General features: G+C 51.4%; 1 protein-coding gene across 7 annotated transcripts in view; it reads left to right on the forward strand.

Moving 5' to 3' along the window:
* IGSF9B (immunoglobulin superfamily member 9B) overlaps nt 1-27,664 on the forward strand; it is a 57,868-nt gene extending 30,204 nt beyond the window's left edge. The window contains exons 11-20 of one of the 7 annotated variants that reach the window (XR_013156438.1): nt 46-169; nt 2,382-2,557; nt 3,542-3,768; nt 4,584-4,668; nt 7,729-7,890; nt 8,245-8,290; nt 8,901-10,550; nt 11,171-11,256; nt 12,579-12,624; nt 19,915-19,977. Coding sequence is in view for 5 of the 7 variants with exons in the window: in XM_077112397.1 (XP_076968512.1) it covers nt 46-169; nt 2,382-2,557; nt 3,542-3,768; nt 4,584-4,668; nt 7,729-7,890; nt 8,245-8,290; nt 8,901-10,550; nt 19,915-20,036; nt 24,524-24,732 (2,801 nt within the window). In the remaining 2 variants the exon portion in view is untranslated. Of the gene's footprint in view, nt 1-45; nt 170-2,381; nt 2,558-3,541; nt 3,769-4,583; nt 4,669-7,728; nt 7,891-8,244; nt 8,291-8,900; nt 10,551-11,170; nt 11,503-12,578; nt 20,037-24,523 lie in introns of those variants that run through there. The other 6 variants (XR_013156439.1, XM_077112397.1, XM_077112398.1 and 3 more) reach the window with 6 other exon arrangements.
* Nucleotides 27,665-27,910: the final 246 nt, after the last annotated feature.

Raw genomic sequence — 27,910 nt, forward strand, 5'->3', positions numbered from 1 at the left:
CCCCTGAGAACAGAGATGGGTCTGAGAGTTTCCGTCTGTTCTCAGGTACCAGCCCCCACGCCCCGAGCAGCATCCGGGTCCAGGTCTCCATGACGACTGCCAATGTGTCCTGGGAGCCAGGCTACGATGGAGGATATGAGCAGACATTCTCAGTCTGGTACGGGCCTCTGTGAGTCAGCCCCGCATGCTTTGCTCTCTGCTTCTTTCCCCTCCTGACCTCAGTCAGTCCCTGGGGTGGTGGTGGGTGGGTCTCTTGAATGGGAGGTGGCTCTTTGCCTGCTGTCTCGAATCTCCAGGTGGCGAGGCAGGTGGAGATGGTGACAAGGTGCTATGGGATGTGTGGGGCTCTGAACTTTCCTGAAGTCCCAGCCCTGAAGGTTCAGGGGGCTCTCCCGGGGCTGCCTGACTCTTCCTTTGCCTTCTGCTGCTGTCTCCCTGACCTCTCTCGCTGCCACATGTCCTTGGTTCATACTTCCTCTAGGTCCCCCTGCTTTCTGGAGTCTGGGTGACACTCCTAATCTTCCAGTGCTTTGTGAACTAGCTCAGCTTGAAGCTTAAAATTTAGTTTTTATTCTCTCCCTTCCCCAGTGGTTCCAGAAACCACTATGGAGAAGTGGCGCTCACCTTCCTGGCCTTGTCTTCAGCGTCCACCTTTTCTCTCCAGGACCATGTGCTTCTCTGTTGCTTTTATAGCTCTGTTATTCATTTAGCCAGATGCGATGATTTGAGATCTTTGTCCACACCTTGGGGAACAGATCTCAAAAATGCATGAATCAGGGTGAGGACAGGGGGTAGAGAAGAGGGGGTAAGAGAAGGCACAGCCAACCCCTTTCCATCACATTAGAACTCTCCTCTCTTGAGCTGAGACCCATGGCTTTTGCTGCACAGAGAGGTCCTTGAGCAGGAGTCCTCTGGCTTCCTCTTCCTTAGACACATCTCTCCCAGCCAGGCTCAGATCCAGAGGGGAACTTGTGGGGGACCAGGGAGACTCTTTTGCATGTTCACAGTTAAGGATGTTATGCAGGGAACCTGCCCTGGTTCCATTGTGGACTTGCTCAGTATCCCACAGACCCTGACTGTCCTGGTGCTGAGTAGTTCTGGGTAGATGTACTGGATCTAGTTGGCAAGTTGGGACCTGTGAGGTGGTGGAAAGATCCTGGATTGCAGCCGGAACATCCAACTACCGCCCCTTTATCTCTGCTCCTTCAGTGACAGGGAGCTGTCTGGCTGTGTGGCCAGGGAAGGGCATTTGACATGGCTGAGCCATCTCTGGGGAGTCCAGGTCAAAGGTCTCGGTGTCAGAGGGGGCCCTGCGTAGTTTGGGGTCTCCCTGGCTGCTTGTGGCTCCACCCATGCTGCTGCTCATGTGCATCCCTTCATCACACTTTGCTCATTTGCTTTGGTGCCTGGGGGTGGGGGTGCCTTGGGTGGCCCCTGGCACAAAGGTCTGGAGGTCTCCTCCTTGCCTTGCATTCCGACTGCCCCTGGCTCTTAGTGGACTGACCCAGACATCTGATGTCTGCGCTAGCTTCTTTCTGCTCTGCTTTCTGCTGCCCCAGCTCACCCTCTTGGGTGTATAAGGCAGTGAGCCTTGACACCTAGAGGGGAACCCCAGGGGCATCCTACAAGCTACACAGCTTAGGGCTGAGGGCGGGGCGGACACCATGTCTGGTCCACAGGACAGCGTCTCCTCCCTGTGGCGACATAGCAATACTGCACCTGCAGGCGATGGGCTCTAGCCCATGGAGACACGACCTCCCCCACCTCCCCACCCAGCTTTGGCTCTCCATGTAATCTGTTTAGGGATCACAATTTCTAATCCCGAAGCTCCTACTGGGGGGCATCCTCAGATAAACCAAGCTTGATTACACTAAGGGAGCCCTCTGTGTTGTCCTGGGTCCCCTGCGTGCTGTTCCCAGGAGAGCAGGTGGCCAGCACCCAGGGCTCCTTTCCCAGTCCTGCCATGGCTGAGGCCCTCCTCCTTGCATTTCCACTCTGGTACCCGCTGTGTCCCCAGTGTTCTTACTGTCCCTCTGTTGAACCCCACTCATCATGGGCTATCCTCTCTGGGTTATTACCAAGGAGGGATTCTCCCACAATGCAGTTGGCATTTGATGTTTGTCTGGAGAGTCCGTGAGTCTGAAGCCTCCTTTGTAGAGGAGGGAGTAGGTACCACCAGAGTGACTGTGGCAGGTACCACAAGGGTTGGCCCAGCCGAGTCAGGTGGGGCCCTCTCCGGGGTCTTCACTTCCTCCTTTCTGAGCCAGGGGACGCCGGTCCACCCGCCACCTCCCCCTGGAGGGCCTAGCATGCACTCTTTTCTCTCCAGTGTAACCCACCCCACCCCTTGCTCCCCATCTTCTCCTCTCCTTTTTGGCCAGGATGAAGCGGGCACAGTTTGGGCCCCATGACTGGCTATCCTTGCCAGTGCCACTGGGACCCAACTGGTTGCTGGTGGACACACTGGAGCCCGAGACAGCGTACCAGTTCAGCGTCCTGGCCCAGAACAAGCTGGGGACGAGCGCCTTCAGTGAGGTGGTCACTGTGAACACTTTAGGTGAGCTCCTTGGGCTGGGATGTCTGGAGGTTGCTTTCTGGGGATCCGGTGATGCTAAAGGCAATGTCAGCAGCCAACATACACTGCTTACTCTGTGCCAGGTACCCTGCCGAGTGCTTTGTACAGTAATGTATTCTGTTCTCCCAGTGATATCCTGCCATCCCTCCTCTGGGGTCTGCTGGTCCCTAGCTCCTACCCCCTCTGCAGAGCCTATCTGGGCCAGACCCTGTGCATCCTAAGATGGGAGTTTCAGCCTAGGGTTTTAGTCTTCCTTTTTGGACCATGTGTTTGTGCCTTTCTCCTCTGTACTGTCTGCTGGCTCTTCTCTTTGGCCCCGTGACTGCACCTGGTGGTGGTCATGTGACCATTTCTCTCTGTGGAGTCTTCTCCATGCCAAGCCTTCTTACTGGGCACAGCTGCTCGGGCCTTCCCACCTGGCTGTAGTTACACCTGCGTGTCTCCCAAGCCTCATGGACTGTTCCCGAGGTGGAACAGGTGGACAACTCCAGCCTCGTTCCCAGTTACCCTCCCTTACCCCACTTGAGGAACTCCATCTTTGAGTCTCATTTTTTCCACCTGGGCCAGGAAGAAATTGAAAGGGTGGACTCTGTGCTGTGAGAAGATACATCTAGTTCCCTGGAAGAGAACACAATAGATTTTAATTGCATTTCACTCTTCCTTTCCTCCCTATCGTTGCCAATTTTCCCCTTTTGAGGCACTCTGTGCCCTCACGTATGTTCTTTGGCATCGCTCTGAAACAGAATCATGACCTGATGGTCCGGGCCACTTGCCCTCACCTCTCTGGCTTGGGCCAGGAGGGCCATATTAGGTGACACCCTCTGGCCCCTCAGTGCTACGGACACAGGCACCTGGGCATGTGGAGGCCAGCTTGGTTCGGAGCTCCCCAGAGATAATGCATGGGTGGGTGGGGCTGAGGCCACCTCCGCCTCCCCCATCCCCCACTTCGTGTGTCCTCGGCCGCAGCATTCCCGGTCACAACTCCAGAACCCCTGGTGCTGGTCACCCCACCAAGGTGCCTCACAGCCAATCGGACCCAGCAGGGGGTGCTTCTGTCGTGGCTCCCCCCTGCCAACCACAGCTTCCCCATCGACCGCTACGTCATGGAGTTCCGGGTCGGAGAGCGATGGGACACGCTGGACGACGCCATCCCGGGCACTGATGGGGATTTCTTTGCCAAGGATCTGTCCCAGGTGAGGGATGAGCTTTCCTCTGCCTCTTCCTCCCTGGCTTCTGGAATTGGCACCGTTCTTTCCAGAACCTTGGGGAGCTCTGAGAGACCCAATTCAGGCTTCGGAGGGCAAGATACACCTGTCCCTCACAGCCATACCTGTCCTCCTCCAGATCTTCTGCTGGAATTGGGATTCTCAGGCATGACAGCCAGTGACCTACAACTCGAACTGCCTGTGGGGGTGGGGAGCGGTCTGTTCTGGGCTTTTCCATAAGCTGGGTGACAGGCGAAGAGCCCTGACCCAGCACCCTTCTGTGAGTCTGACCCAAGAGTGAAGAGCATTTCCCAGAAGGATCTTTTTCTAGGTTTACCCAAGGAAGGACTCCTCTTTAAACAATTTAGAACCCCTGGAGGGAAATACGTTTTCTTTTTTTCCAGCTAACCTCCTCTAAACATTGGTGTCTCTCCAGCGAGGGGAGGAAGCAGTGTGTTTCATAGATAGGGACACTCGTCTTCCGTCTTCCTTGCCCAATACTTTTGTTCAGTGGGGTGCTAGAGCTGGCTCCCAGTAGGTCCTGAGAGCTGAGAGGGCACTTTCTTCCCAGCTTGGCCTACAGCAACCTTCCGTTGGCAGTTTGAAATCAGCCATGGTGGGAATATTTACACCACAGAAATGGGCAAACACCCCAAATCAGAGCTTTCAGAAATGTTTAAAATCCCAGAGAGCTGGCTGCCTTGTTCCAGGAGAGGTCTTAGGCAGGCCATGCTGATGAGGGCAGTGAGGGGTTGGCTCTGTCCCAGGGTCCGCCACTGACGGGTTTGTCCCTGGGGCTGCAGGACACCTGGTACGAGTTCCGGGTTCTAGCCGTCATGCAGGACCTGATGAGTGAACCCAGCAACATCGCCGGCGTCTCCAGCACAGGTACTTTGAGGGGTGGGGAGAGTCTCTTACAGCTGTAGAGATGTAAACCCCCGAAGCAAATGTGGGCCTCTCCGTGGACTATCCAATACAGGGGGAGAGGCTGGTGTGTCAAACTAAGGAGACCCCCAGCTGGAATTGCCTGGGCACTGTAGCATTTCTTTAAGCCCATAAGGGTTTCAGACAGGTTCTATCAGATACCTGCAGAAAGAAATTCAACTCATCTGCTCATTCCAGTAGTCAGAAAGAACTTGATTTCATTTCTGTTTGCCATAAATTGTTTCTTCTAGTTCTCCACTCTGGCGGGGATGGGGCAGCGGAGGGGAGAAACAGCAGGTCAAGAACGCCTATTATAAGACTGTGTTATAATTACATTTGTTTTACTCAGAAAATTGTTGTTTGGTGGCATTCCCCTCCCTTCCTTCCTCTCCCTAGATTTCTTTAGGCTAAATAAAGCCGACTCCCTAGCATTTTCTCTATTTCTCTCTCCTTCTCCTGGCTCTGGGCCCATTCTTACACATCTTCCTCCAGCAACACAGCAGGGGCCCTCCCCCAACAAAGTGGTTCCCTTGGTGTGGGAAGAGGCTCTTACTTCGTCATCTGCAGTGGCACCATTTCTTTGGGACCTGTTTGCAAGAATTTCAGACGCCAAGCCCAGGACTCCTTGGGTTATGTTGGGTTATGTTGAGGTGCGGTGTGGAGAGGAGTGAAATGACAGAATGACATGGATGGCGGGGAGACTGCAGCATGACTTCTGTATCATTTATGAGGCACACCAGAGCTTGCTTTACTTGTTTATAATGTTTTCAAAAATTGTACCTCCTAGAGGCAACAGAAACAGCCTAAACCTGTTCTCAGCTTTCCTCAAGGGAAGAGTTCCAGGGGGATGGAGGAGCAGGGACTATAGTTTTCAGCCATGAACAGAATAGAAGACATGAGTGTTTCGTGGGGTCATTTCAGCTGTCCTGCGCTCGAAAGTTTTGTGCCTGGCACCCGAGGGGAAGCGTATGTGGCTGGGAGAAAGCACATAGGTAGGCAAGGACGTAGTGGCCTCGGCTGTTATGTTCCGCGTTTCTGAGGTTGGAGCACTCGTTGTCCATTCAGCCAGTCAGCATGATTTTGAGTATTTTTATCCATTATCATTATCGACCAGCATTGGATTCTGGCCAAATAGATGGCTATATATAGGTTTTGCCCTTGATGAACCTAATCTAAGAGTGGAACTTTATGGAGAACAAGGCAATAGATACGGGGTCAGGAGGCCTGGGATCTCATCCTGGATATGTCACTGACTGGTTGTGTGAATTTGGGCAAGAGGTGAGGCTCAGCTACTTGTGTGTAAAACGAAAAAAGTGGAGCACCCATCTCTGATGTCCCCACCAGCTCTGGCTGTCAGTCCCTGAGATAACCAGGCCATACTGATTTGAACTGTAGGAAGTGGCGGTGCCTATAGAGAAATGAGTTAAAAATGGATGGGTGGGAATTCTGTAGCGACAGTCTTGTCACTGCTCTGGTATTTAGCCTCTGGGAGCCTTCACGTCTAGTCACTTATTTTGTAATGAGACGGCATGGTTTAAGGAAGGAGATAATGGACTGGAAGTCAGAACTCTGGATTCCAGTTCAGGCACTGATTCACTGTGGCTATATAAGCAAGTCACTGAAACTCAACGAATAACAGTTTTCTCATTTAGAGAATGAGAATAAAAATAGCTGCCCTGTCTGCCTCATGGGGTTAATGTGAGAATGTCTGATCACATGTATGAAAGTGCTTTGCAAAATGTAAAGCACTTGACAAGTATAGATTATTATTGGAATTATTATCTCCATGGAGATAATATGTAGATGTTAGTTTCTTCTTTACCAAGTGATGCCAAAATTACTTGACTTCTGTAAATCATGCAGTACTGACACCTACACCACCATCAGTACTACCAACACTGCCACCACCACCACCACCAGCAACACTGCCACTGCCACCACCACTGCCAATACTACCACCACCACCACCAATGCTACTATCACCACCACCACCACCAATACCTTTAACATTACTACCAACACAACTACCACTAATAACACCAACAGTACAACCACCACTGCCACCACCACCACTACCAACGCTACTGCCACCACTGCTACCACCACTACCAATACTACCACCACCAATACCACCACACTAACACTGCCGCCACCAATACCACCACACTAACACTGCCGCCACCAATATTACCACCACTACTGCCACCACTGCTACCACCACTACCAGTGCTACCACCACCAATACCACCACACTAACACTGCCGCCACCAATATTACCACCACCACTACCACTACCGCTACCACTACTAACACTACTGCCACCACCAGTACCACCACCACCCGCACCACTAACACTGCTGTGAAGACTGCTATCATTACAGCACCAGCACTACCACCATCACCACTACCAACAGCATCACTAGCACTACCAGCACCATCACCACTACCTCCATACACTACTATCTTCACCACCACCTTCACTACCAATACTACAGACAACACCACTCCCTGTGCTACCAGCACCGCTACCAAAGCCATCAGTACCAACACCAGTGCTACCACCTTCTCTTGCTAACACTACCATGAACATCTCTACTAACACCAGCACCACCGATACCTCTAACACTACTAATACTACCCCAACTTCTGCTACCAATAGCCTCAAAACTACCACCACCACCACCAGTGCTGCCACCACCACTAATACCAACACTGCATCACTCCTAACACCATCATCAGCACCACCATCACCATCCCCACCACCACCACTACCAACTCTACTTCTACACACCAACACTGTCACCAGCACCATTACTACCAACGCTACCTCCATCACCACCGACCACCTGCTCCATCACCTCTACCACTAACACCACCTCCATCACCACCATACAAACCTCTTCAATATCAGAGTTGAGCATGGTACCTGAACCTTAATATTGTGTGTTCTTCAGAGATAGGGCAAAACTGAGTGGGGGGACACTCAGGGTAGGACTCATGAGTACTCCCTGCCCCTCCCTGCAGACATCTTCCCGCAGCCAGACCTGACCGATGATGGGCTGGCACGGCCTGTGTTGGCGGGAATTGTGGCTACCATCTGCTTCTTGGCAGCTGCCATCCTGTTCAGCACCCTGGCCGCCTGCTTCGTCAACAAGCAGCGCAAGCGTAAGCTCAAGCGCAAAAAAGGTGGGTGTCTGCCCCACCTGCTATACCAGGCCCAATTTCTCCATCAGGAGAGACAAACCACTTGTAGCAGGACCCCTTGAAAATAGAGAAACTAGGATCTTGGCGAGAGCTGCTATTGGGACTTGATTTGAAAGAGGGAATCAGGAAGCAGGGATGGTGGTGGAGCATCCATGGGAAGGTGGGATTTGGTCATGGGTATAGATCTCTGAGCTAAGACTCATCAATGCCAAGTATCAAAAGAAACTTTGTCCTTCTGTGGCTTTGTGTCAGTCTCGCTGACACTTAGGGATGAGAATGCAGAGTTTCTTGTAGTCTCGGTTTCAGGAAGCTCTCTTCCCTTTCTTTGTCCTTCAGATCCTCCACTGTCCATCACTCACTGCAGGAAGAGTCTGGAATCTCCGTAAGTGTCTCTGGTCGTGCGATAAACATGCAGTGGCTATTTGTGGTCAGTGGAGAGAAGGTGCTGGGGTGGACACGGTAGCCATGTTTACAGTTGACTTCTAACCTGTTGACTGCTAATTTATCTGTATGTTGACTGTAAGTTGTCCACAAATGGAAGGGAGCAGGCTTGTGGGTAGTCAAAATTAGTAGCTAATCTCCAAACTACTTTCCTTTGGCTTGGGGATGTATTTCCATAATTATTTTTCATCCTAACAGATTGGCCTTCTTAATACATTTTGCTTAGGTTTATATTAAAATGAGCTTGCATTTCTTGAGCTCCCCCAACTTCCCTGGGAATGGCAGTGTGCACACAGTAGAAGCAAGCTAGAAGAAAAGTGGGGTGAGGTGGTGGTCCTCCAAAAAACTGGGTCAAATACACATAAAAACCCTAGAGATGACCAACATATTTCACCCCCAAACATACAGCCCCTCTGCATCCCTCCTTATTCTTGTCTTCCTAGGGGTTTGTCTATTTTTGTTGTTTTTAGTCAAGAGAATAAGAAGTAACAGACTGCTCAGTGCTCTCCGTTCCCCACCCCCTCCCTGTCCTCTTCCACTTGCCCCCACAGTTTATCCTCCGGCAAGGTGAGTCCCGAGAGTATCCGGACTCTCCGGGCCCCGTCAGAATCCTCAGATGACCAGGGCCAGCTGGCGGCCAAAAGGATGCTGAGCCCCACGCGGGAGAAAGAGCTGTCACTGTACAAGAAAACCAAGAGGGCCATCAGCAGCAAGAAGTATAGTGTGGCCAAAGCCGAGGCTGAGGCAGAGGCCACAACCCCCATCGAGCTCATAAGCAGGGGCCCCGATGGCCGCTTCGTGATGGGCCCCTCCGAGGTGGAGCCATCACTGAAGAGCAGACGCATCGAGGGCTTCCCCTTCGCAGAGGAGACAGACATGTACCCCGAGTTCCGCCAGTCGGATGAAGAGAACGACGACCCGCTGGTGCCCACCTCTGTAGCTGCCCTCAAGTCCCAGCTGACTCCTCTGTCGTCCAGCCAGGAGTCATACCTGCCACCGCCAGCATACAGCCCTCGGTTCCAGCCCCGTGGTCTGGAGGGCCCCAGTAGCCTGGAAGGGCGGCTCCAGGCCACTGGCCAGGCCCGGCCCCCCGCTCCCCGGCCCTTCCACCATGGCCAGTATTATGGTTACCTCAGCAGCAGCAGCCCAGGAGAGGTGGAGCCACCATCCTTCTACATGCCAGAGGTGGGCAGCCCCTTGAGCTCTGTCATGTCCTCGCCGCCCCTGCACCCCGAGGGACCCTTTGGCCACCCGACCATCCCTGAGGAAAACGGCGAGAACGCATCCAACAGCACGCTGCCTCTGACGCAGACACCTACGGGAGGACGCTCCCCTGAGCCCTGGGGCCGGCCCGAGTTCCCCTTTGGGGGGCTGGAGACCCCAGCCATGATGTTCCCCCACCAGCTGCACCCCTGTGATGTAGCCGAGAGTCTGCAGCCCCAGGCCTGCCTCCCTCGAGGACTGCCCCCTGCGCCCCTCCAGGTGCCCACGGCCTACCCGGGCATCCTGTCTCTGGAGGCACCAAAGAGTTGGGCGGGCAAGTCGCCAGGCCGGGTTCCCGTCCCCGTGCCTACCGCCGCCAAGTGGCAGGACAAACCTATGCAACCTCTGGTGAGCCAAGGGCAGCTAAGACATACCAGCCAAGGTATGGGCATTCCGGTGTTGCCTTACCCTGAGCCGGCTGAGCCGGGTGGGCATGGTGGCCCCAGCACGTTCAGCCTGGACACCCGGTGGCCCGAGCCGCAGCCCCGGCCCCGGCCCAGTCCCCGGCAGCCCAGGCGCGCCGAGCCCAGCTTACATCAAGTGGTGCTACTGCCCTCCCGCCTCTCCCCTCTGACCCAAAGCCCCCTTGGCTCCCGTACTGGCTCCCCGGAGCTGGCCGCCCGAGCCAGGCCTCGCCCAGGTCTGCTGCAGCAGGCCGAGATGGCGGAGATCACCCTCCAACCACCGGCTGCCGTCAGTTTCTCCCGCAAGTCCACGCCGTCCACGGGCTCGCCGTCCCCAAGCAGCCGCAGTGGGAGCCCTGGCTACCGGTCCGCCATGGGCTTCACCACCCTCACCACAGGCTATCCTTCCTCCCCACCGGGCCCTGCTGGGCCTGGGGACAACCTGGACGTGTTTGGACAGACACCTTCCCCTAGAAGAACGGGGGGGGAGCTGCTCAGGCCAGAGCCCCCCCCTCCAACGTTACCTACTTCAGGGTGAGTGCCAGGTCTCCCCTGCACCTCCACCTGGTCAGCTGCCTCCCCCTGTGCCTCGTCCTGCCCCTCCACCCCTGCATCACCCCAGGGACAGGGCTGGCGGGTGCGTGATGCAGTGCCCCGCTGGGAAAGGCCTCTGGTTGGCACTGGCAGGGGGTGTTCGTTGGGGTGGGGGTGGGGCTTACCTGCCCAGGTACCCAGCTCCAAGCTCTCAGACAGCCCCCAGGGTGACGGGGAGTTGGGGGCACGACGAGAAGGGGAGATGACATGGCGTGTCCTCGTGGTCGGCCGGCTTGTTTGGGGGCTGAAGGTCTCCCAGTCCCTCTGATTCCACCTTGCGCGGGGGCTCCCCAGGCTTGCCCGGAGACCTGGTGTCTAGCTGCCTTTTCTTCCCTGGCCCTTGCTCCTTGCTAAGCAGGACCCCAGAGCGTGATGCTCCTGACCACTAGGTCAGGGGCCTTCTGTTCCCACCTTCCTGCCCCTTAGCAGGCCTAGAGAGTGCCGGAATGGAGCCCCCTCCCCACAGCCTCTCCAAAAGGGGCATGTCCTGAAGGCTGGGGGGAGGTTTGAGCAATATGCGGGGAGCCACACCCCCCCACCCCAACCTGTGTGCCTCGCAGGAAGCCGCAGACAGACAGACAAACCAACTCCCGCGATCAGCCTGGTTGAAAGAGCTCACTCTAAACGGTAGCAGCTGGTATTCCAGGTACCAGAGTCTGCCTGGATGGCTGCCTGTGCCTCCTCTTCTCTCCTGTCTTTCCCCTGCCCTCCTCCCCACTCCTCCTTTTCTCCACTTTCCTTCCTTCTCAAGTCCCAGGCTTTCTCTCTATCTTCTTCGTTTCTGCCTCTTCTTTGGGTTGGTTTCACTCGTTCAGAATAGCCCGCAGCGTCTCTGCAGTGTCCCCCTTCCCCTCTTTCTCCTTTCTCTGGTTCCGTCCTTTGGTCTCTTCTTGATGTAGCCGCCTGTGGAGGGAGTGGAGAGGCCAGGGGCTGGGATGATGGAAGGGGGGTAGGGTGGGGGGGGCTGTGGGTAGCCTGCTCTCTCCCTGCCCCCATGCACAGGGACCCAATCTCACCCCACCCTCGCTGGTACCTGGAAGTGCAAGCCTCACCCCCTACCTTAGCACCACCCCTGGTGCTCCTGTGGGGGGCAGGGGAGAAGGAGGCATGGGCTGAGGGAAGCCAGGTGAGCTGCAGGTGGAGGCTGAGGGAGGCCAGGTGAGCTATAGGTGGAGGCTGAGGGAGGCCAGTTAAACTGCAGGTGGAAGGGTCTGGAGGAGTTGGGTGAACTACAGATGGAAGAGCTGAGGGAGGCCAGGTGAGTTCCAGTTGGAGGGGCTGAGGGAGGCAATTGAGCTGCAGGTGGAGGGGCTAAGAGACACCAGGTGAGCTCCAGGTGGAGGGGCTGAGGGAAGTTGAATGAACTCCAGCTAGATGGGCTAAGGGAGGCAGGGTGAGCTGCAGGTGGGGGTGGGGTGGGGTGGGGGTGGAGAGTGGGGGGTTGAGGGGTGCCAAGTGGACTGAAGGTATAGGGGCTGATGGAGGCCAGGTGAGCTGCAAGTGCAGGGGGCTGTGGAAGGCCAGGTGAGCTGCAGGTGGAGTTGCTGAGGGAGGTTGGGTGAGCTCTAGGTGGAGGGGCAGAGGGGGATCAGGTGAACTGCAGGTAAAGGGTCTGAGGGAGGCCAGGTGAACTACTGGTGGAGGGGCTGAGGGAGGCCAAGTGAGCTCCAGGTGGAGGGGCTGTGGGAGGCCAGATGAGCTCTAGGTAGAGGGACTGGGCTGAGGTCTACACAGGGCCACCTGTCTGTCTGTGGGACGTGCCGCGCGGCAGCCCTGTGTGTGCTTGTGCAGCGTCCTCATTCTCCCCCTTCCATTGTCCAGTCTGGTTCTGTCTCTTTCCCCTGTCCCTCCCCCCATTCTCTGGCCTTGCTTGTCGGCGCTCTGCTCCCTGTGCCCCCCCTTCCCTCTGGGTGTGCGTGGGGCACCCCCCGCCGGTGTTGATAACCGCTTTGTTTCTGATTATCTCAGCTATCTGGGCAGTGTGGTCGAGACAAGCCTCTCCTCAGCTCAATAGGTAAGGGAGTTCCGCGGCTGGGGCGGGGTGGGGGGCAGGTGGATGGGGCTTCGCCAGGGCCATTGCTTCCTGTAAGGGGAACCAGGGGGAAGCCACGCCACAGCCCCTCTCACCGCCCCTCTTGGGGGGGCAGCACCTTGACTCCTCCATTCCCTCGGCTTCTGGGTTCCTTACACAGTGCTGCTTCAGCACCCACCAGGCTGCGCGCCGGCCCTGCCTCGCTGCAGCTTAGATCTCACCCCACCTCTAGATGCCAAATCCCATCCCAGGTCCTCCCCTGCAGTTCTCCTTGCTCAGACACCAGGCATTCCCTGCTGCCAACAGGCCCCAAAGTTCCGACAAAGCCCCTGGGGACCCTGCATGCCCGTGAGGGACCCAGGATGCCTAAGGTCTGCTTTGCATCTCTGTATTCCAGAAAAAACTCACTGGGGCCATAATGGTATCCAGGAACAACTCCGTTTTCCCTTGCCCTGTTTTCCCAGTAATCTCAGTCATATATATCTTCTTTCCTCCACACCCCACCCCCAACCCTGAGACTTGGGCTTTCCCTTGGGGTTTCTGGTCCGTTGCCATCTTCTTGAGATCTTAGTAAGATTATGTCCTATCAAGGAGTGCAGAGTGGAAGTGGCCAAGCTCCTTCCCCCAACAGCTAGCTCTGGGAAGAGGATACTCGGACCAGGTCACCTTGAATCCATTAGGCCAAGGCCAGGGCATGTACCCCCTCTCCACACTCTTTGCATCCTGAGGCTGGTCCCTGGTGGACTGAAATGTGGACCTTGCCCTTGAGTTCAGATTGCTTTCAGTGTCTCCCTCCTTGGGTCAAAGCTCAGGGCAGAGTCTTAGGAGGAACATTCCATCAGCACAGGCAGAGGGTTGCCCATACAGAAAGAAGTTGAGTTGGCACAAGGCAAAAACCATGGGGGATGTTCCTCCCTCTACATTACACCATGTTTGACTACTTAACCTTGTTCCAGGTGGAAGTTCCATAATGGATGATGCCTTAGCACTCTTCCAGGTGGAGTTTCCACCTGGTTGACTCCTTAGCATTTTTCAGATGGAGGTTCCACTAAGATTGACTCCTCCTTAATGTCTCCAAGATGGAGGTCCCACCCCGATTGACACCTCCTTAACGTCTCCCACCAAGATTGATTCCTGTTAGTATCTTCCAGGTGGAGGTGACACCATGATTGACTCCTTCTTAGTGTCACCCAGATGGAGGTTCTACCATGGTTGACTCCTCCTTAGCATCTCCCAGATGGAGGTTCCACCATGGTTGACTCCTCCTTAGCATCTCCCAGATGGAGGTTCCACCATGGTTGACTCCTCTTTAGTGTCTTCCACATGGAGATTCAACCACGGTTGACTTCTCCTTTAGTGTACAGTTGGAGGTTCCATAATGGTTGATTCCTCCTTAGTGTCTTCGGGTGGAGGTTCCACCATGGCTGACTCCTCCTTTAGTGTTCCAAATGGAGGTTTCAGCAACTTGAGCATTCTATAGGACTTGAAGTCTCTTAAAGAGATCTAAGACTGTCTTTCTATGGCAACTCAAGAAGATGCTTCTTTTTGCCATGAACTCCATTGCCCGTGCTCCTAAGAATGAGCAAATGCCAGCACTGGGCACTTGCATGGGGATGAGGGAGCCTGTCTTTGGGGGTATTTGTGATTCACTAAATGAGAAGTATCTAAAGTACCTACATCTCTTCCCCATCTAGAGATGTCAAGGGTGGATGACTGTCTTAGCTCTATAAATCTCATTCAGTAATAAGTATAGGCCCCCACAAAGAGCACTGCCTTGCCATCTTCACAGTCTGTGCTATAAAACTATCAGTGGCCAAGACACACTGGGATTGTGTGGGATTGACTTGCTGTCATTCTGCATCCACTAGCACAGGCGAGAGTGTAGAGGGCCGTCAGAAGTACCTTATGGGCTTACTTGTCCCAGGGCCTCTTGCTGCCCTTTGCCTCCCCACACTCTTTCTTCCTGTCCCTCAGTTAGGGGTCCTCTGATGCTTCCAAGATATGGTAGTTCTGGGACAGGCTCTCACCCCACTCCTGAAAGGTGCCTGGACCCCATCCTCCGCTAGTACTTCCACCCCTCCTCACACAACTCTGTTGACTCCTCTTTCCCCAGTACCCCCACTGTGCCAGATCTGGGAGAACTGAGCTCTCCTGTTGCTACTGTGGCAAACCCAGAAACCAGGGGCAGCGAGAAGAACCATTGTTTCTCCTCAGGCCTGGCCAGCGTCCCCAGCCTAGGAGAGTAAAGCTTCTACATATCCTGAATTAGACCTTCCTGTGCTGGGCAATGGGAGCCACCGCTCGCTCTCCTGCTTGCTGAGAGATCCTGGGGGCACCGTAGCTGCTGGGGCCATTGGGGAGACACTGGGCTCCTCTTTCGACGCTGTCTTCATGCTGCGCCTTTGCATGTGTTTCCACCTGGTCTTGCTTGGAGAAGTTGTGAGCTCTCTTGTCTACGTTCGTTCTCTCTCTGTTTCTTTCTCCTTTGATTTCCCTCCTATTCCTTCTCCCCCTACCTGAAAGTTGTTTCCCCTGCTTCTCCTTTTTTCTCTCTCCCCCTTCCTCCTCTTCCCAACTCCCATCTCAAAACGGGGAGTTGCAGTCATTTTGGTGGACTGTAGGGGGGCTGTCTGGTGCCAGTAGCCACTTCTAATCTCCCATCCCCTTCCAATTACCTTTCCTACAAATACCTGCTGTGGCCGTTGTGGCGCAGGTGGGACTGGGCATGTGGGTGTGGCCTGCTTTCTCTAGGAGAGCCCGAGGGAGGAACCCCCATTTGGGAACAAGCCTCCCTGATTTTGAGGCCAAGCCTAACACTGGTACCTGTGTGGTTAGGAGGGTGTACTCTCATGGGTGAGGCTGGGGGGCCTGGCCTCAGACACGCAAGTTTCCACTCTCCCTGTCCCGTGTCTGTGAGCACAGCCCCTCGGCCCACAGCAGATACCAGAGGTGGTGAAGGTGGGAAGGAGATGCTCCTCAAATCACAGCTTCGGTCTGCTCATTGTTGGTGACTGAGATCATGCTGGGATGGCAGTTCACCGGGCACCGAGGGATGGAAAGGTTGAGATGGAATTTGATTACCATGTCCTGGTGGTTTGCCTACTATTTGAACCTGGCTGTATCTTTCCTCAGCTACTCTGGGGTAGCATAAAATGAATCAGACAAGGCCTTGTGGTCATGATTTGAGTTCTGTAGGATTTTAGGAAAAGAAGATAAAAGGGGGAATATTAAAAGAAATTCCATGCGATTGCTTGTAGTTATAGATTGCAGGGAAGCCTGCTGTGCAAAGAGCTGGGGCCTGGGGAGACCAATTATGGAGATCCAAAACTCCTGGGCATCAAGGCCTTCATCTCCAATGATACCCTTATTTCCCGGGAGAAGGAAAAGAATCCCAGGTTTGCCGAAATCCTTTATGTTTAGAAGAATTCAGGTTGCTTGGAAGGGGAGCTGTGGCCTCAGCTTCTTGGAGAGCCCAGAGGTGGATTCTGTTCTAGGGTCACTTCTAATGTCAACCTCAGGCTCCCTGACCATGTTGTTCCAGTCATAGGATGAACTGTCTTACTCAAGCTTCCTTCTATCTGAGCAGCATCAGCCCCTAAAGCTCCGTTTCCTGCAAGGCTCCCCGTGGGATTGACATCGACAGGAGAACATGACCCCACCTCCTAAGAAAGTCAGGCTATTTGATTCTAGAGGGCTTCAGAGGCTGCAGGTAAAATCTGTTGGAACCCATCTCATGTCTTTTCTGTATAACTTGCCAAAAAGCAAGACCTTTCCCTCCTCTTCCCCTCCTCGCCTCATGTCTTTTTGGACACTTGCTTTTATTTTTTCTTCTGCATAGGGAGAGTGTCTTAGCACTTCCAAGAGTCATCATCACGTTTCTGTATTTGAGTACTGAGCCAAGTGTTATGCTAAAACAGGTGGACAGCAGGTAGCCTGGAATGGCTGCAGCTTAACTGTTTAACAAGGGAAACTTGGCTTATCCTCCTCAATGGATCATGGCTGTTTGGGATTTTTGCCTGAAGACATAACTTCAGCCCATTCCCTCTATCCCTCGTCTACCTCACCCTGGCTCTGCCACCAAAGCAGAGAATGTCGGTGATGGCAATAGCTGTCTTGTTGCAGGCAGGTTTATTTCTTAGGTGCAGCGAGAAGCAGTGGTTTCTTTCTCTGCAGCCTCTGTACCTGTTTTTATCAGGAGGAAGCCTGTAGAGCGGTATAGAATAAAGTTGTCTTGTATCTGTCTACAAATTGACTGGATTATTGAACAAGTTACTTCCTCTCCTTAAGCCTCAGTTTCTCCCTCTGAAAAATGGGGTCATATAGCATTGACAACTTAGGGTTGTCAAAAGAATTGGAGACCCTCATTGTAGAGTGCTTGAAACAGTGTCTGGTATGGTAAGTAATGAGGGAATGCTGTATGATACTGACGAGAATAATAATAATACGTGGGTTGTAATAATATCATCTCTGGAAGTTTCTCCTGACTTGGAGGAGCCTTAGAGGTTTTCATTGTCCTGGTGCTCTCCTGCCCTAGTGGGTCCCCTGCGTCCTGTTGCAGAGCCCTGTTCCCTGGACCCACCTGCCAGTCTGCAGCCTCATCAGATCATACCTCATGTACCTCTGGCCTTTCTGAGGAGGCTGGCAGGACTGGGAGACAGAATCAAGCTTAATGGAAAGGTTTGTTTCTCTGATTTTCCTTGTAGGCAGCATGAAGAAGCCTAGTCAAGGACGAGGAGGGGGAGAAGCCATCTTCAGGAGGGTGAGGATATTCAGTCAGCCCTGGAAAAAATCACTCTCCCTCATCTCCTACTCCTCTCCATCCTTCTCTCCCTTCCAAATTCCCTTTCAGTCGCTGCTGGTACTGCTGCCTTGGATCTCTGTTGGGGGGAGGGCTATGGAGAATGGGAAAGAGGCAGTGGGGTGATGACATATGGGGCTTGGGGTGGCGACCTTACTTCTGCAGAGTGAGGTGGACTAATTCAGTAAGAGACAACGTGTATATACGTGTGTGCACATGTGCGTGGTCCTTCATGTGCACATGTCCTGTGTGCACACGAGTGTGCATGTATGTGGTCCTGTGTTTATGCACATGGTTCTCTGTGCACGAGTGGTCCTACCATGATCATGTAGGTGTTCCCTGTGCACATGCCTGTAGTCGTGCATGCACATTGCATGTATATGTGTGCACATGTACTGTCCTTGTGCATACTCATGACCCTATGTGTACACGTGTGTGGTCATGTGAGTGTGTATGGTCATACACGTATATACGTGCATGGCCCTGCATGGGTGTACTTGCCAGTGCTCCTGTGTATGCACATGTGATGTGTGCAGTCCCCTGTGTGCTCATGCATGTACATATATGTGATTCTGCAGTGTTCTTGTGGCTGTGTGTGTGCACATGTATATGATTTTGTGCACGCATGTGTGTCCCTGTGTGCATGTGGCCTGTGTGCACATTTGTGGTCATGCATGTGCATGTGATATCTGTGTCCTGTGTGCACATTTGTGAAGCCATGTATGTGGCCCTGTGTTCAAAATGTGGTCCTGCATGTGTACTGTGTGTGCATGTGTGTGGTCCAGTATGTACCCGTGATGTGTATGGTACTATGTGCACATGTGTGCAGACGTGTGTTGTCCTGTCTATATGCATGGCCCTGTGTGCATGCAGCTTGTGTGCATGTGCATGTGGTCCTGTGTGTGCACACACGTGCAGTCCCGTATATGCTTCTTAGTTTGGTGGTGTTGAGGTCTATAGAAAATCAAGTTGTTGTCTTTACCTGAACTTTGAGGGCACTTCCTCAGACTTTATGGACCAACAGGCTATGGAGTGACATCTGTTGAAGAAGCTAGAGATCACTTCATCCCCCTTTTGTGTAGGAGACTTCAGAGAGGCCTGTCTACACTTGTAGCTCTGATCTGGGGAAGATGGGACTGAAGTTTTCCCAACCCTCTGGTTTTTTTCCAGGGACTGCTTGCTGACCCCTTGTAGGGACTGCTTTTTTCCTCGCAGGACTGACTGTCTTACCTTTTCTAACCAGATTTACCAAAAACTGGTTATGATGGAGCTGGAGGAGTAGGGATGGAACTGAAGGGAGGAGAGTGTGACTTGCCTCTTCTCTCGTGACCCTAGAATGCTGCCACTTCCCTGGCCTCATGCTGATGCCGTGCTGCTGGGTGAGAATGTGATCTGCTCCTCATATTCCTCAGGCTCCAAATTCAGCTTACTTTCAGAAGAAATGGCATTAATAACGTCTTCTAGATTTTGCTCTCCTATGACTTATGAAAATCTCTCTCCAGTATGCACAGGTCATCACTGAAAGCCCTTCCTCTCAGCTCTCCCTGGTCTCCTTTGTCACTGGGGGACACACGCTCTATTTAAATTGTTTGCTTTGCCCTCCAGTATTGTCAGCTGATCTATCAGGCAACTGGCAAACTCCACTTCACAGTTGGCATGGAGAAAGAAAAACCTGTCTTCATGGGTCTGCTCTCCCAGCAACTTCGGTCTGTTTAATCTTAAACATAGAGGCTTCCTGGATACTTGTTACAGATGGCAGGGGCTTTGGGAGTCTGCCAGATTTGCATACTCTAACCAACACATTCTGCTTCCACCCTCTTCTTTTCTCTTCCATGACAGAGGAAGTCTAAGCCTCATCTGCGGAGGGGCAAGGAGCCCCCCTCCCCCGCCCCCTGCTGAATATTCAGAGTGTTTGTTGTTCTTAGCTGCCGGGTTCTTCCCAAATCTAGGTAGTGAAGGAAAAGCCCCGTGAATGTGAGTTTTGTGTACCCTCCATCTCCTGGAGTACTGGGCTTCTCACTTAGCCCACCTTTCCCTTTTCTGGAGAAGGAGAACAGTTCTGTAGGTCAACCAGTTGGGATTCAGGGTGCTCATCTCCTGCCTTTTGCTTTTCATTGAAGGGTCTTGATGAAATGGTTTCTGGGGACTTTAGATGTTGAAACTGCTTCCTTCCCTCACCCTTCCTCATCCCAGCTTGAGTTAAATGGGCGTACTATTAAAGTCACTTCCTTTCCAGGGTCTTCTGATTACTCTACAGACTGGTTTCCATCCAAGGTAGCCTCCCAATGCTGGAGCTTTCTGCTGGGTTTTCTCCCTTCCAGGAGCAATGGTAAAGCAGGTGCCAGGGAGCCGTCAAAGACCCCTCGGGCTCCACGGAGCTGCAGTCTGTTCTCCAAGGGGCCATCTCCTTGCCACTCCTCTCCAGAGCGCCCTCTCTGGGGGCTGATGTGTGCCCCTCTGGTTGTCCATTCCAGAACACAGTCGCCTGCCCCCGGGAGTGCTGCTGCACCTGAGAGACTGGAGGCTCTGAAATACCAGCGGATAAAGAAGCCCAAAAAGTCATCCAAGGGCTCCTCGAAATCAAAGAAACGATCCGGTAGGTGGCCAGCTCGGGTGGGGGCTTGAGTTCCACTCCCCCTTTTCTGCCCTACACTGACGTTACCATGAGAGCTATTGGCCGCCGGTCCCAACCTTGGATTTCCTTTAGAATTGAATCCAGCAGCTTCTCTTATTCTTCATGCTTTTTTAGATGCTAATTTTCAAGTAATACACGAATATAATTTCATCCGAAAAATTAGGTGGTGAAAGTTGCACAGCATTGTGAATGCAATTGACACCACTGTATTGTTGAGAGGAAAACAATTAAAATGGGAAATGTTATATGGTATATATATATCTTACCCCCATAAAATAAAAAAAAAAAAAAGAGACAATTAGAAAGTTCAGTTTAAAGTCTCTGACTGCCTTCCCCAACTCTGTTTCGTCTGCCCCAGGAAAGTGTCACTCCTAGGTGCCATGTGTGCTTCCAGAACCCTTTCTATGCACAGGCCTCTATAAAATATATTGTGCCATTTAAATATCTATTTTTTAATGGCATAAATAGTGTCATATATTTTTTCGATTCTGATATATTCTTATCTCCTTATATATTTCTTCTGTATCATTTCAGGCCTTCTAGTTGAGCGTGGGAATTGAGGGGTCCTGCTCAGTGCTTAGGTACATTGTGACAAGGTCCTGGTGTCTATAGGTTGACCAAAATCTTCTCTGTGAGATGGAGAGAACCCCCTTATACCATTGGAAGGACGTCCCTGTGAAAGTGTGCACTGAGAGGGGACTCTGAGATAGTGCAGAAATAATTTGGCCCTTAGGCCTAGAGAACATTCTTTAGTATTTATTAAGTACTCTTTGAGCAATAGCTTTTGGACTTGGTGGCTCTGCAGGGGGACTATGGGCAGTTTTCTCTGCATATTTTGAATAGTGTCCTGAAGAATTTTGTACAGTGACTTGGGAATTTTTGGGACAATGTGATTACTTACCTGTTGCTTGGCCTCTGCATGGTGCTATTATCCTATCAGCTTACAGATGGAAATACTGAGGCATTGTTTTAGTTTGCTAAAGCTGATGAAATGCGATGTACCAGAAATGGGCTATCTTTTACAATGGGGACTTATTAACTTACAAGTTTACAATTCTGAGGCCATGAAAATGTCCAAATTGAGGCATCAGCAGGACGATATCTTCTCCCTAAAAACCAGCTACCATTTATCCTCACCTCTGCCACATGGCATCTGCTGTTCCTTCTCTCCTGGGTTTTGTTGCTTCCAGCTTCTGGCTTCTTCTCTGAGCTTCTGTGTGTTTCTTTCAGCTTCTGTCTCTTTTAGCTTTATATATCTGTCTCTATAAGCTCTGGTTTTTCTTTCTGAGCTTCTATGGTGCTCTTTCTGTGTCTTCTTTCTTTTATCCTCTTATAAAGGACTCCAATAAGAGGATTAAGACCCACCTGTGGCATGTCTCAACTGAAATAACCTAATCAAAATGTCCCACCCACAGTAGGTTGTCACCCACAGGGATGGATTAGCTTTAAGAACATGATCTTTTCTGTAGTCCATAAAACTTTAGACCACTGCAGGCATAGAAAAAGAAAAAGCTTTTCAGGGCTGGAGTAAGAAATTGGAGCCCCAGTTGAATTTTCAGTCCATCTCAGTTTTAGACCAGTGATGTGTACACATACCTATATATACACACACATATATAACTTTTTTTCAAATAAGACCCACCAAATGTCTGTTTTCTTTCTTGTTCTGTTTACAGTGTGCTTGTTATCTGCCATATATTGGCTACTCTCAAATTTCTCTTTTGCCCAGACCTCTTCCATGAGTTCAAGCCTAATATTTCCAATTTTGCCTGCTGAACGTTTGCACGCGGATGTTTTGTAAGTCTTTGGAACGTTACATATCCAAGATAGAATTATTGATTATCTTCTCCAGATCTCCTTCTCCACAGCTCTTCTCCAGTTTGATATCTGGCACAGCCATCTGCCAGCTGCTTTGGCCTCTTCATCTCTCACCTTTTTCTTGCCCTCCACCTCATATCCCGTCTAACTGGTAGGGTTTTGTTTTAATCTCCTTGGCTGCTCAGGCAAACGTCATGCAATGGTTTAGCTTAAAGAACTGGACTTTAATAGCTCATGGTTTTGAGGTTAGGAAAAAAATTCCAAATCAAGGCATCATCAAAGTGATGCTTTGTCCTGAAGATTGAGGTGTTCTGGGGCTGGCTGCTGGCAATCCTTGGCTCCTCTTTTACATGACAGGGAACATGGGGCCTCTCCTGCCTCGCCCCTCTCTTCTGAATTCTGTTGATGTTCAACTTCTGGGTACTCCCTCTGTGGCTTTTCTATCTTCTGAATTTCACTCCTTTTATAAAGGACTCCAGTAATAGGATTAAGACTCACACCTTAACTGAAGTAATTTCATCAAAAAGTTCTACTTACAGTGGGTTCATATGCACAGGAATGGATTAGGTGTCTTTTTTTATGGAACAAAAATGCTGTTTTATTGTTATTTTCTAATTAGTTATGCATTTCAATTGAGCTGTAAGCGTTTCATTTAAAAATAAGTTAGCATTCTCCTTTCCCTAGCTAAAGAAGTAGGAGTACTTAATAAGTATTGCAGAAAAAAAGTGTTGTCCTATTTCTTTTTCTTTTTGCCTTTTAGTGCATCCTTTAGTTTCAATAACTACTCTTTTTATAACCTTGTCTCATCAGCACAACAGCTCCAAGCATTTTTTCTTCTCCCAGAAGCAGAAGTCTTACATCTAACCTTCGCTGTTGACTGTTGTTTGTCTAGCATCATATGTAATGGCACTAGCCACTTACTATATCAGCTGCATGTATTTTGAGATTAAGGAAAAGTCCAAATCAAGGCATCATCAAGGCAATGCTTTCTTTCCAAAGACTGTGGCCTCCTGGACAGGCTGTTGGTGATCCTTGGTCCTTAGCTTGTCACATGGCAAGGCTTATGGAGGTTTCTCTTGGTCTCTCCTTTCCTTTCAGGGTTCCGACTGGTATTCAGCTTCTGGCTGCTCCCTTTGGCTTTCTCTCTGTAAGTTTAAGAACATGTTTTTCTGGGGTGCACACAACTCCAAACCACCACATGTCTATTGGCTACACTTTGAGACAAATCCTGAAACTGACCACTTTTGTTGACTTGACTGCAAAAACCTGATTTGGAGTCACGTCCACCTCCCATTTTGCCTATTGCAACAGCCTCCTAGTTGGTGTTCCTGTACCATGCCTTTCCTCTTCTGCATATGGTCTATACACGGCAACCAAAGTGAGGTTGAACAACAGTGAGTAAGCTCCCCTCACTATCAGTTGTGAGCTGTGTGCATACACAAGCTCACACACTCTCACACTCTTCAGATCCATCCCATTGCAACCAGACTAGAAGCCACACTGTACAGTGCCCTCCCTACTGGTCCCTATTTTTCAAGCCTCAGTGTCCTCTACTGTTGTACTTGGTTACTTGCTCTATCTGTCATAATCTCCTTTATTCTGTCTCTAGAACACTCTCCTCCATCCACTATGGCCTTCTTCCATCTCTGGAGCACTCTCTTCCAGCTGTGGCCTCCTTCCATCTCTGAAACATGTTACATTTGCTTCCACCTCAGGACTTTCATGCTTTCATTCCTTTGGTTGGGAAAGATTTCCCCTCCAATCTTTGAGAGGCTGCTTACTTATTATAATTCAAGACAACACAAGATTTACCTCTTCAAAGGGGAAAAGCAGTATCCTTGTCACTTGCTATCACCTGATTCTATTTTATCTTTCTTTTTTTTTTTCCACATGGGCAGGCACCGGGAATCGAACCCAGGTCTCCAGCACAGCAGACGAGAACTCTACCTGCTGAGCCACCGTGGCCTGCCCTATTTTATCTTTCTTGGTAGCAATTTCAGTTTCTGGAAATTTTCTTTCTTTTTTTTTTTTAACCTGTTTTCTCTTTTCCCCTTGCCTTCCCCAGTCCCTATGAAAGTTTATTCTCCTAGAAAGCCAGGGCTTCACTGCCATATCCTCAGAAGGGACCAATATGTCAGTAGAGTGGCTTCAGCTATCCAGGAAAGGTTGGAGGCCTGATCAGTTGCATTTGATTAAAATTTTGCCTAAAGATTTTCAATCAGTCCATCATTGCTTTGAGGAGTGGGGATGAAAAAAATGTACTGAGTCTTGGCCAGTCCTTAGAAGCCCTGATCCCCAGGACCTAGAGTGATGCCTGGTGCCCAAGGGATGCAGAAGATATTCTTTCTAGACTGATTGACTACGTTCATGAATCCATGGAAAGAAAAGCCATATCTGTCCTACTTTCTAGGGCTCTGATGGGATCTGGGGAGCCCAGGTGAATTGCTCATTGCCTTCCTGGTTAAGAGGTGATTTCTCACCTGCTATTTACTTTAGTCTCCTGTACAGTTAGGTGATTACTTTATATGCTTTAATTAGGTGGGCATGTGGGGCTGCATTCTTTCTTTTCACGTACTTTCCCCCCACCCCTTTTCCCTTTTCTTTTTGCCTACTTCTTTCCTTTTCCCTAGACGGTTCTGCCTCCCAGGCTCAGCAGTTTCCAAACTCCCAGGTTCTGTGGCCCGACGAAGCTGTCTGCCTCCGAAAGAAGAAGAGACACTCTCGACCTGACCCCTTTGCTCGCCTCTCAGACTTGTGCCACCGTCAGCTCCCTGAAGACCAGACAGCGATCCTCAACAGTGTGGACCCTGACGACCCGGGCCATGCCACGCTGCTGTGACTCGACACAGCTCCGCACATCCATGGGCGAGAGTTGGGTTGAGGGGGCAGGGGATGGGATGCATGGTCAGGGGTGAGAAGACCACAAAGAGGAACACCGCACGGTAACTAGTCCTCTACTGTAAGCGAAGGCTTGGCCCTGGCCTTCAGTTCTGAGGCTTGCCCAGATCTTTGCTCCCTGTGCTGTCTCTCCCAGGACAGGGCTGGGGCCAAACCTTGAGGTTCTGGGTAGAGGCTGGGAAGACAACCGAGGATGGGAGAAACCAGCCTCCTCCTCACCTCTCTCCTCTCCAGTAGGTTGATTTTTCTCACCTTTTCAAAGTATCTTTGGACAGGAAGATGAGGAAAGCAATGCCCTTTATTGCCCTCTGCTTCTGTCCCAGTTTTTCAAGTCCTGGAAGAGAGCTAGACTTCCATCCAGTCTTCCCAACTCTACATATATATAGATATAGACACAAATGCACATGTGCATCATTTGTGGGTCTCTCTATGTATATATATATATATATATATATATATATATATATATATATATATATATATATGTACATTGGAGCTGAGTGTGGTTTATCTCTGGGGTTGATGGCAGGAGGAGGATGAGGGCAATGGGCACTGGGGCTTCATGAGTGGAACTGGCAGAGGGCTTTCTGGGTGTCCTGGCATCTGTCTTGGGGAATTGTTCCTCTTGAAACAGGAGTCAGGCGTTCTTGGTTGAATTTACCACTTGTCTGTCTGCCTTCTCACATCCAGAGCAGGAATGGGGCCTTGCCATGATTTCCAGCTGCCTGCTTTGGGGGTTCGGCAATGACTTACCACAGAACTAAACACACGCTGTTATTCCTTAGCTCCCAAATGAAGAAAGGGGTGGGGGTGGGGTGCTGGCAAAAAACCAAATTGGCTTCTTCTTTCCTCAGTTTGGCTCCTGCTGCAGGGGAGACCTCCAGGTCCTTTTGGTCCAGCCAGGGCCACCTGTGCTGAGCTCCAGGCTGCCGCGGCTCTATTTATACCATCTTTGGTTTGGCACCCTCTGGAGTGCTGCTCCATAGCGGCTGATTGGATTCCTCCTTCCTTTTTGTGGGAGCTAATTCCTCAGATTGATTAATTGCCACTTGTGTGGAGCCCGCCCCACGGCTCCTTTCACTGCTCTCCACGGCTGCCTGCAATTCTTCTTTGCCCTACTCCTTCCTGTACCCCACGGACCCAGACTTCAGCATGGTGGGATTAGGTGAAGTCAGGATACTTTGGATTTCTGGATTCCAGGGGCACTCCAGGTCATCCCTGTCTTTCCCCAGTTCTATTTCTGTGGGATTGGTGAGGCCTGGTAATGAAGGTAGAAGACAGGTAGGGAGGTCATGGGCTCTGATCCTTCCTCTTCCAAAATCTTGTCCTAGTTCAAACTCTTAGCATCCAGAAGCTTTTGTGGAGCCATCTTACAACTACCAACAATGTATCTCTCTTCCAGTAAGACAAAGGTGCTGCCTAGATGCAGGACAGAAGGCCCCGAGGTGGGTGGTGAATATATCCAGCATCTCTTTTAGGCCTTTCAGCTTACCCCAGTATAAAGGTGACCATCAGGCTCCTTGAAGTATTTCCTTCTTGGTGCTGCTATCTTGGTGGGTTCGGGGGCATCCACCTCTCCCCTTTGACTTAAGCCAATTCATGAGCAGTGGAGGCTTCTCTTGGTCTCTCTGCAGCTGCCGATGGCTTGGCCCTATGACCTGGTCCAGATGGGACTTCTAAGAGCTGGGAGGCTGATCTTTCCTTGGAGCTCCCAACTTAGGAGATTGATTTCTTCTCTGCCAGACAGGCCCTGGTCCAACCCAGTGAGCTGGGGACCAAGTCTGCCCTTGAGTTTCACCTGAGGCAAGGCATACAACCACAGCTCATTCCTAAAAGAGATGAATTGGGGTGAAGGAGGTAGAAAGGGATGGCATTTCTGGTCCTCATCTTGATGAGGGTCTGTTGCTGTGGGGTGGGCTTTGTGCCATTAGGGTAGAGCCTGGGCCTTCCGGGTGATGCTCTTCTCTAGGAGCACCCCCAGACCACGTTGCTCTAGGGAAGTTGAAGAATCAAGGTTGGATGACATTCTGTCTTCTTTTGGTGGGGCACTGTTCCACAATATGCCAATCCCTCAAGTATCTTCCGGTGCCTCTCTGAGTTACCAGGACTGGGGCATGGAATACTGGATGGGATCCTTCTGTAAGCTTCATCTGAACCCTATTGGCATGTTCTTCCTTGACCAGGGCAGAAATCTGGGTGGTCTTCCCAGATCCTGGGCTATAACATCAACGTGACTGTCAGGGCTGCTGGGATGAGTTAGGCCAGGCCATCCTGAGAATTTTCCTGTCAGAGTCTGGGGAACTCTGGACCCTGAGTTAGGAAAGAAAAAAGAATAAGGAGGTGGAAGGCTTTGTTTCTTCAGGATGGCATGTGGGGCTGAGAGCCAGCTTCTCTGGGGGCTCAGCTGATTTGGATGATGGCTATGTTTTCCAGGGGACCTGCCTTTTCAGGTCCCCCTGGAAAGCTGTGTCCCCAGTGCTAACAAAGGTGCTGACTCCTTCCTTCTTTCCTGTGCTCTAGCAGTGCCACTTACCTCAGTACATCAGACCAAACAGTTGGAGCTGGGCTTTTTTGCTCCTTGGTGGCAGCTGTCCAGCAGCATCCCCAAGGCTGGGAATGGGCACAAGGCCAACCTGTGCTCCCGTGGCCTTGGACTTATTTTTGCCTCCCAAGAGGGCTTCCTTCTTGGGTGGTATCCTGGAGGCCAGTGGACTGATCACCCCCCTGAGAGCGACTTCAGCTCTTCCTCTCAGGACTGCACTGGAAATTGGCCGGGTAGTCCTCCACCTCTGCCGTGGGGAATGTGAAGCTGCTGGGACACACTGACAGTGCTGTGTGTGTGTGTGTGTGTGTGTGTGTGTGTGTGTGTGTGTGTGTGTGTGTGTGTGTGTGTGTGTGTGTGTGCATTTGAAGGAGTCAATGGGGTATACCATTTCTTAGGACCAAATGTTTGTATTCTGCCCTTGAACAATTGCAACAAGCACTGTTTAGCTTCCTAGGATGGTCATGCTCCACTCCAGGGAGAACAAACACATCTTCCAAACTTCCCCTATTATGGTCTGTTGACTTTGCAGTAGACCCAACTCAGATAAAAGATCAGTTCCTGAGTTTTGGACTTG

Source organism: Tamandua tetradactyla, chromosome 8 (genome assembly GCF_023851605.1).
Source record: "Tamandua tetradactyla isolate mTamTet1 chromosome 8, mTamTet1.pri, whole genome shotgun sequence".
NCBI lineage: Eukaryota > Metazoa > Chordata > Mammalia > Pilosa > Myrmecophagidae > Tamandua > Tamandua tetradactyla.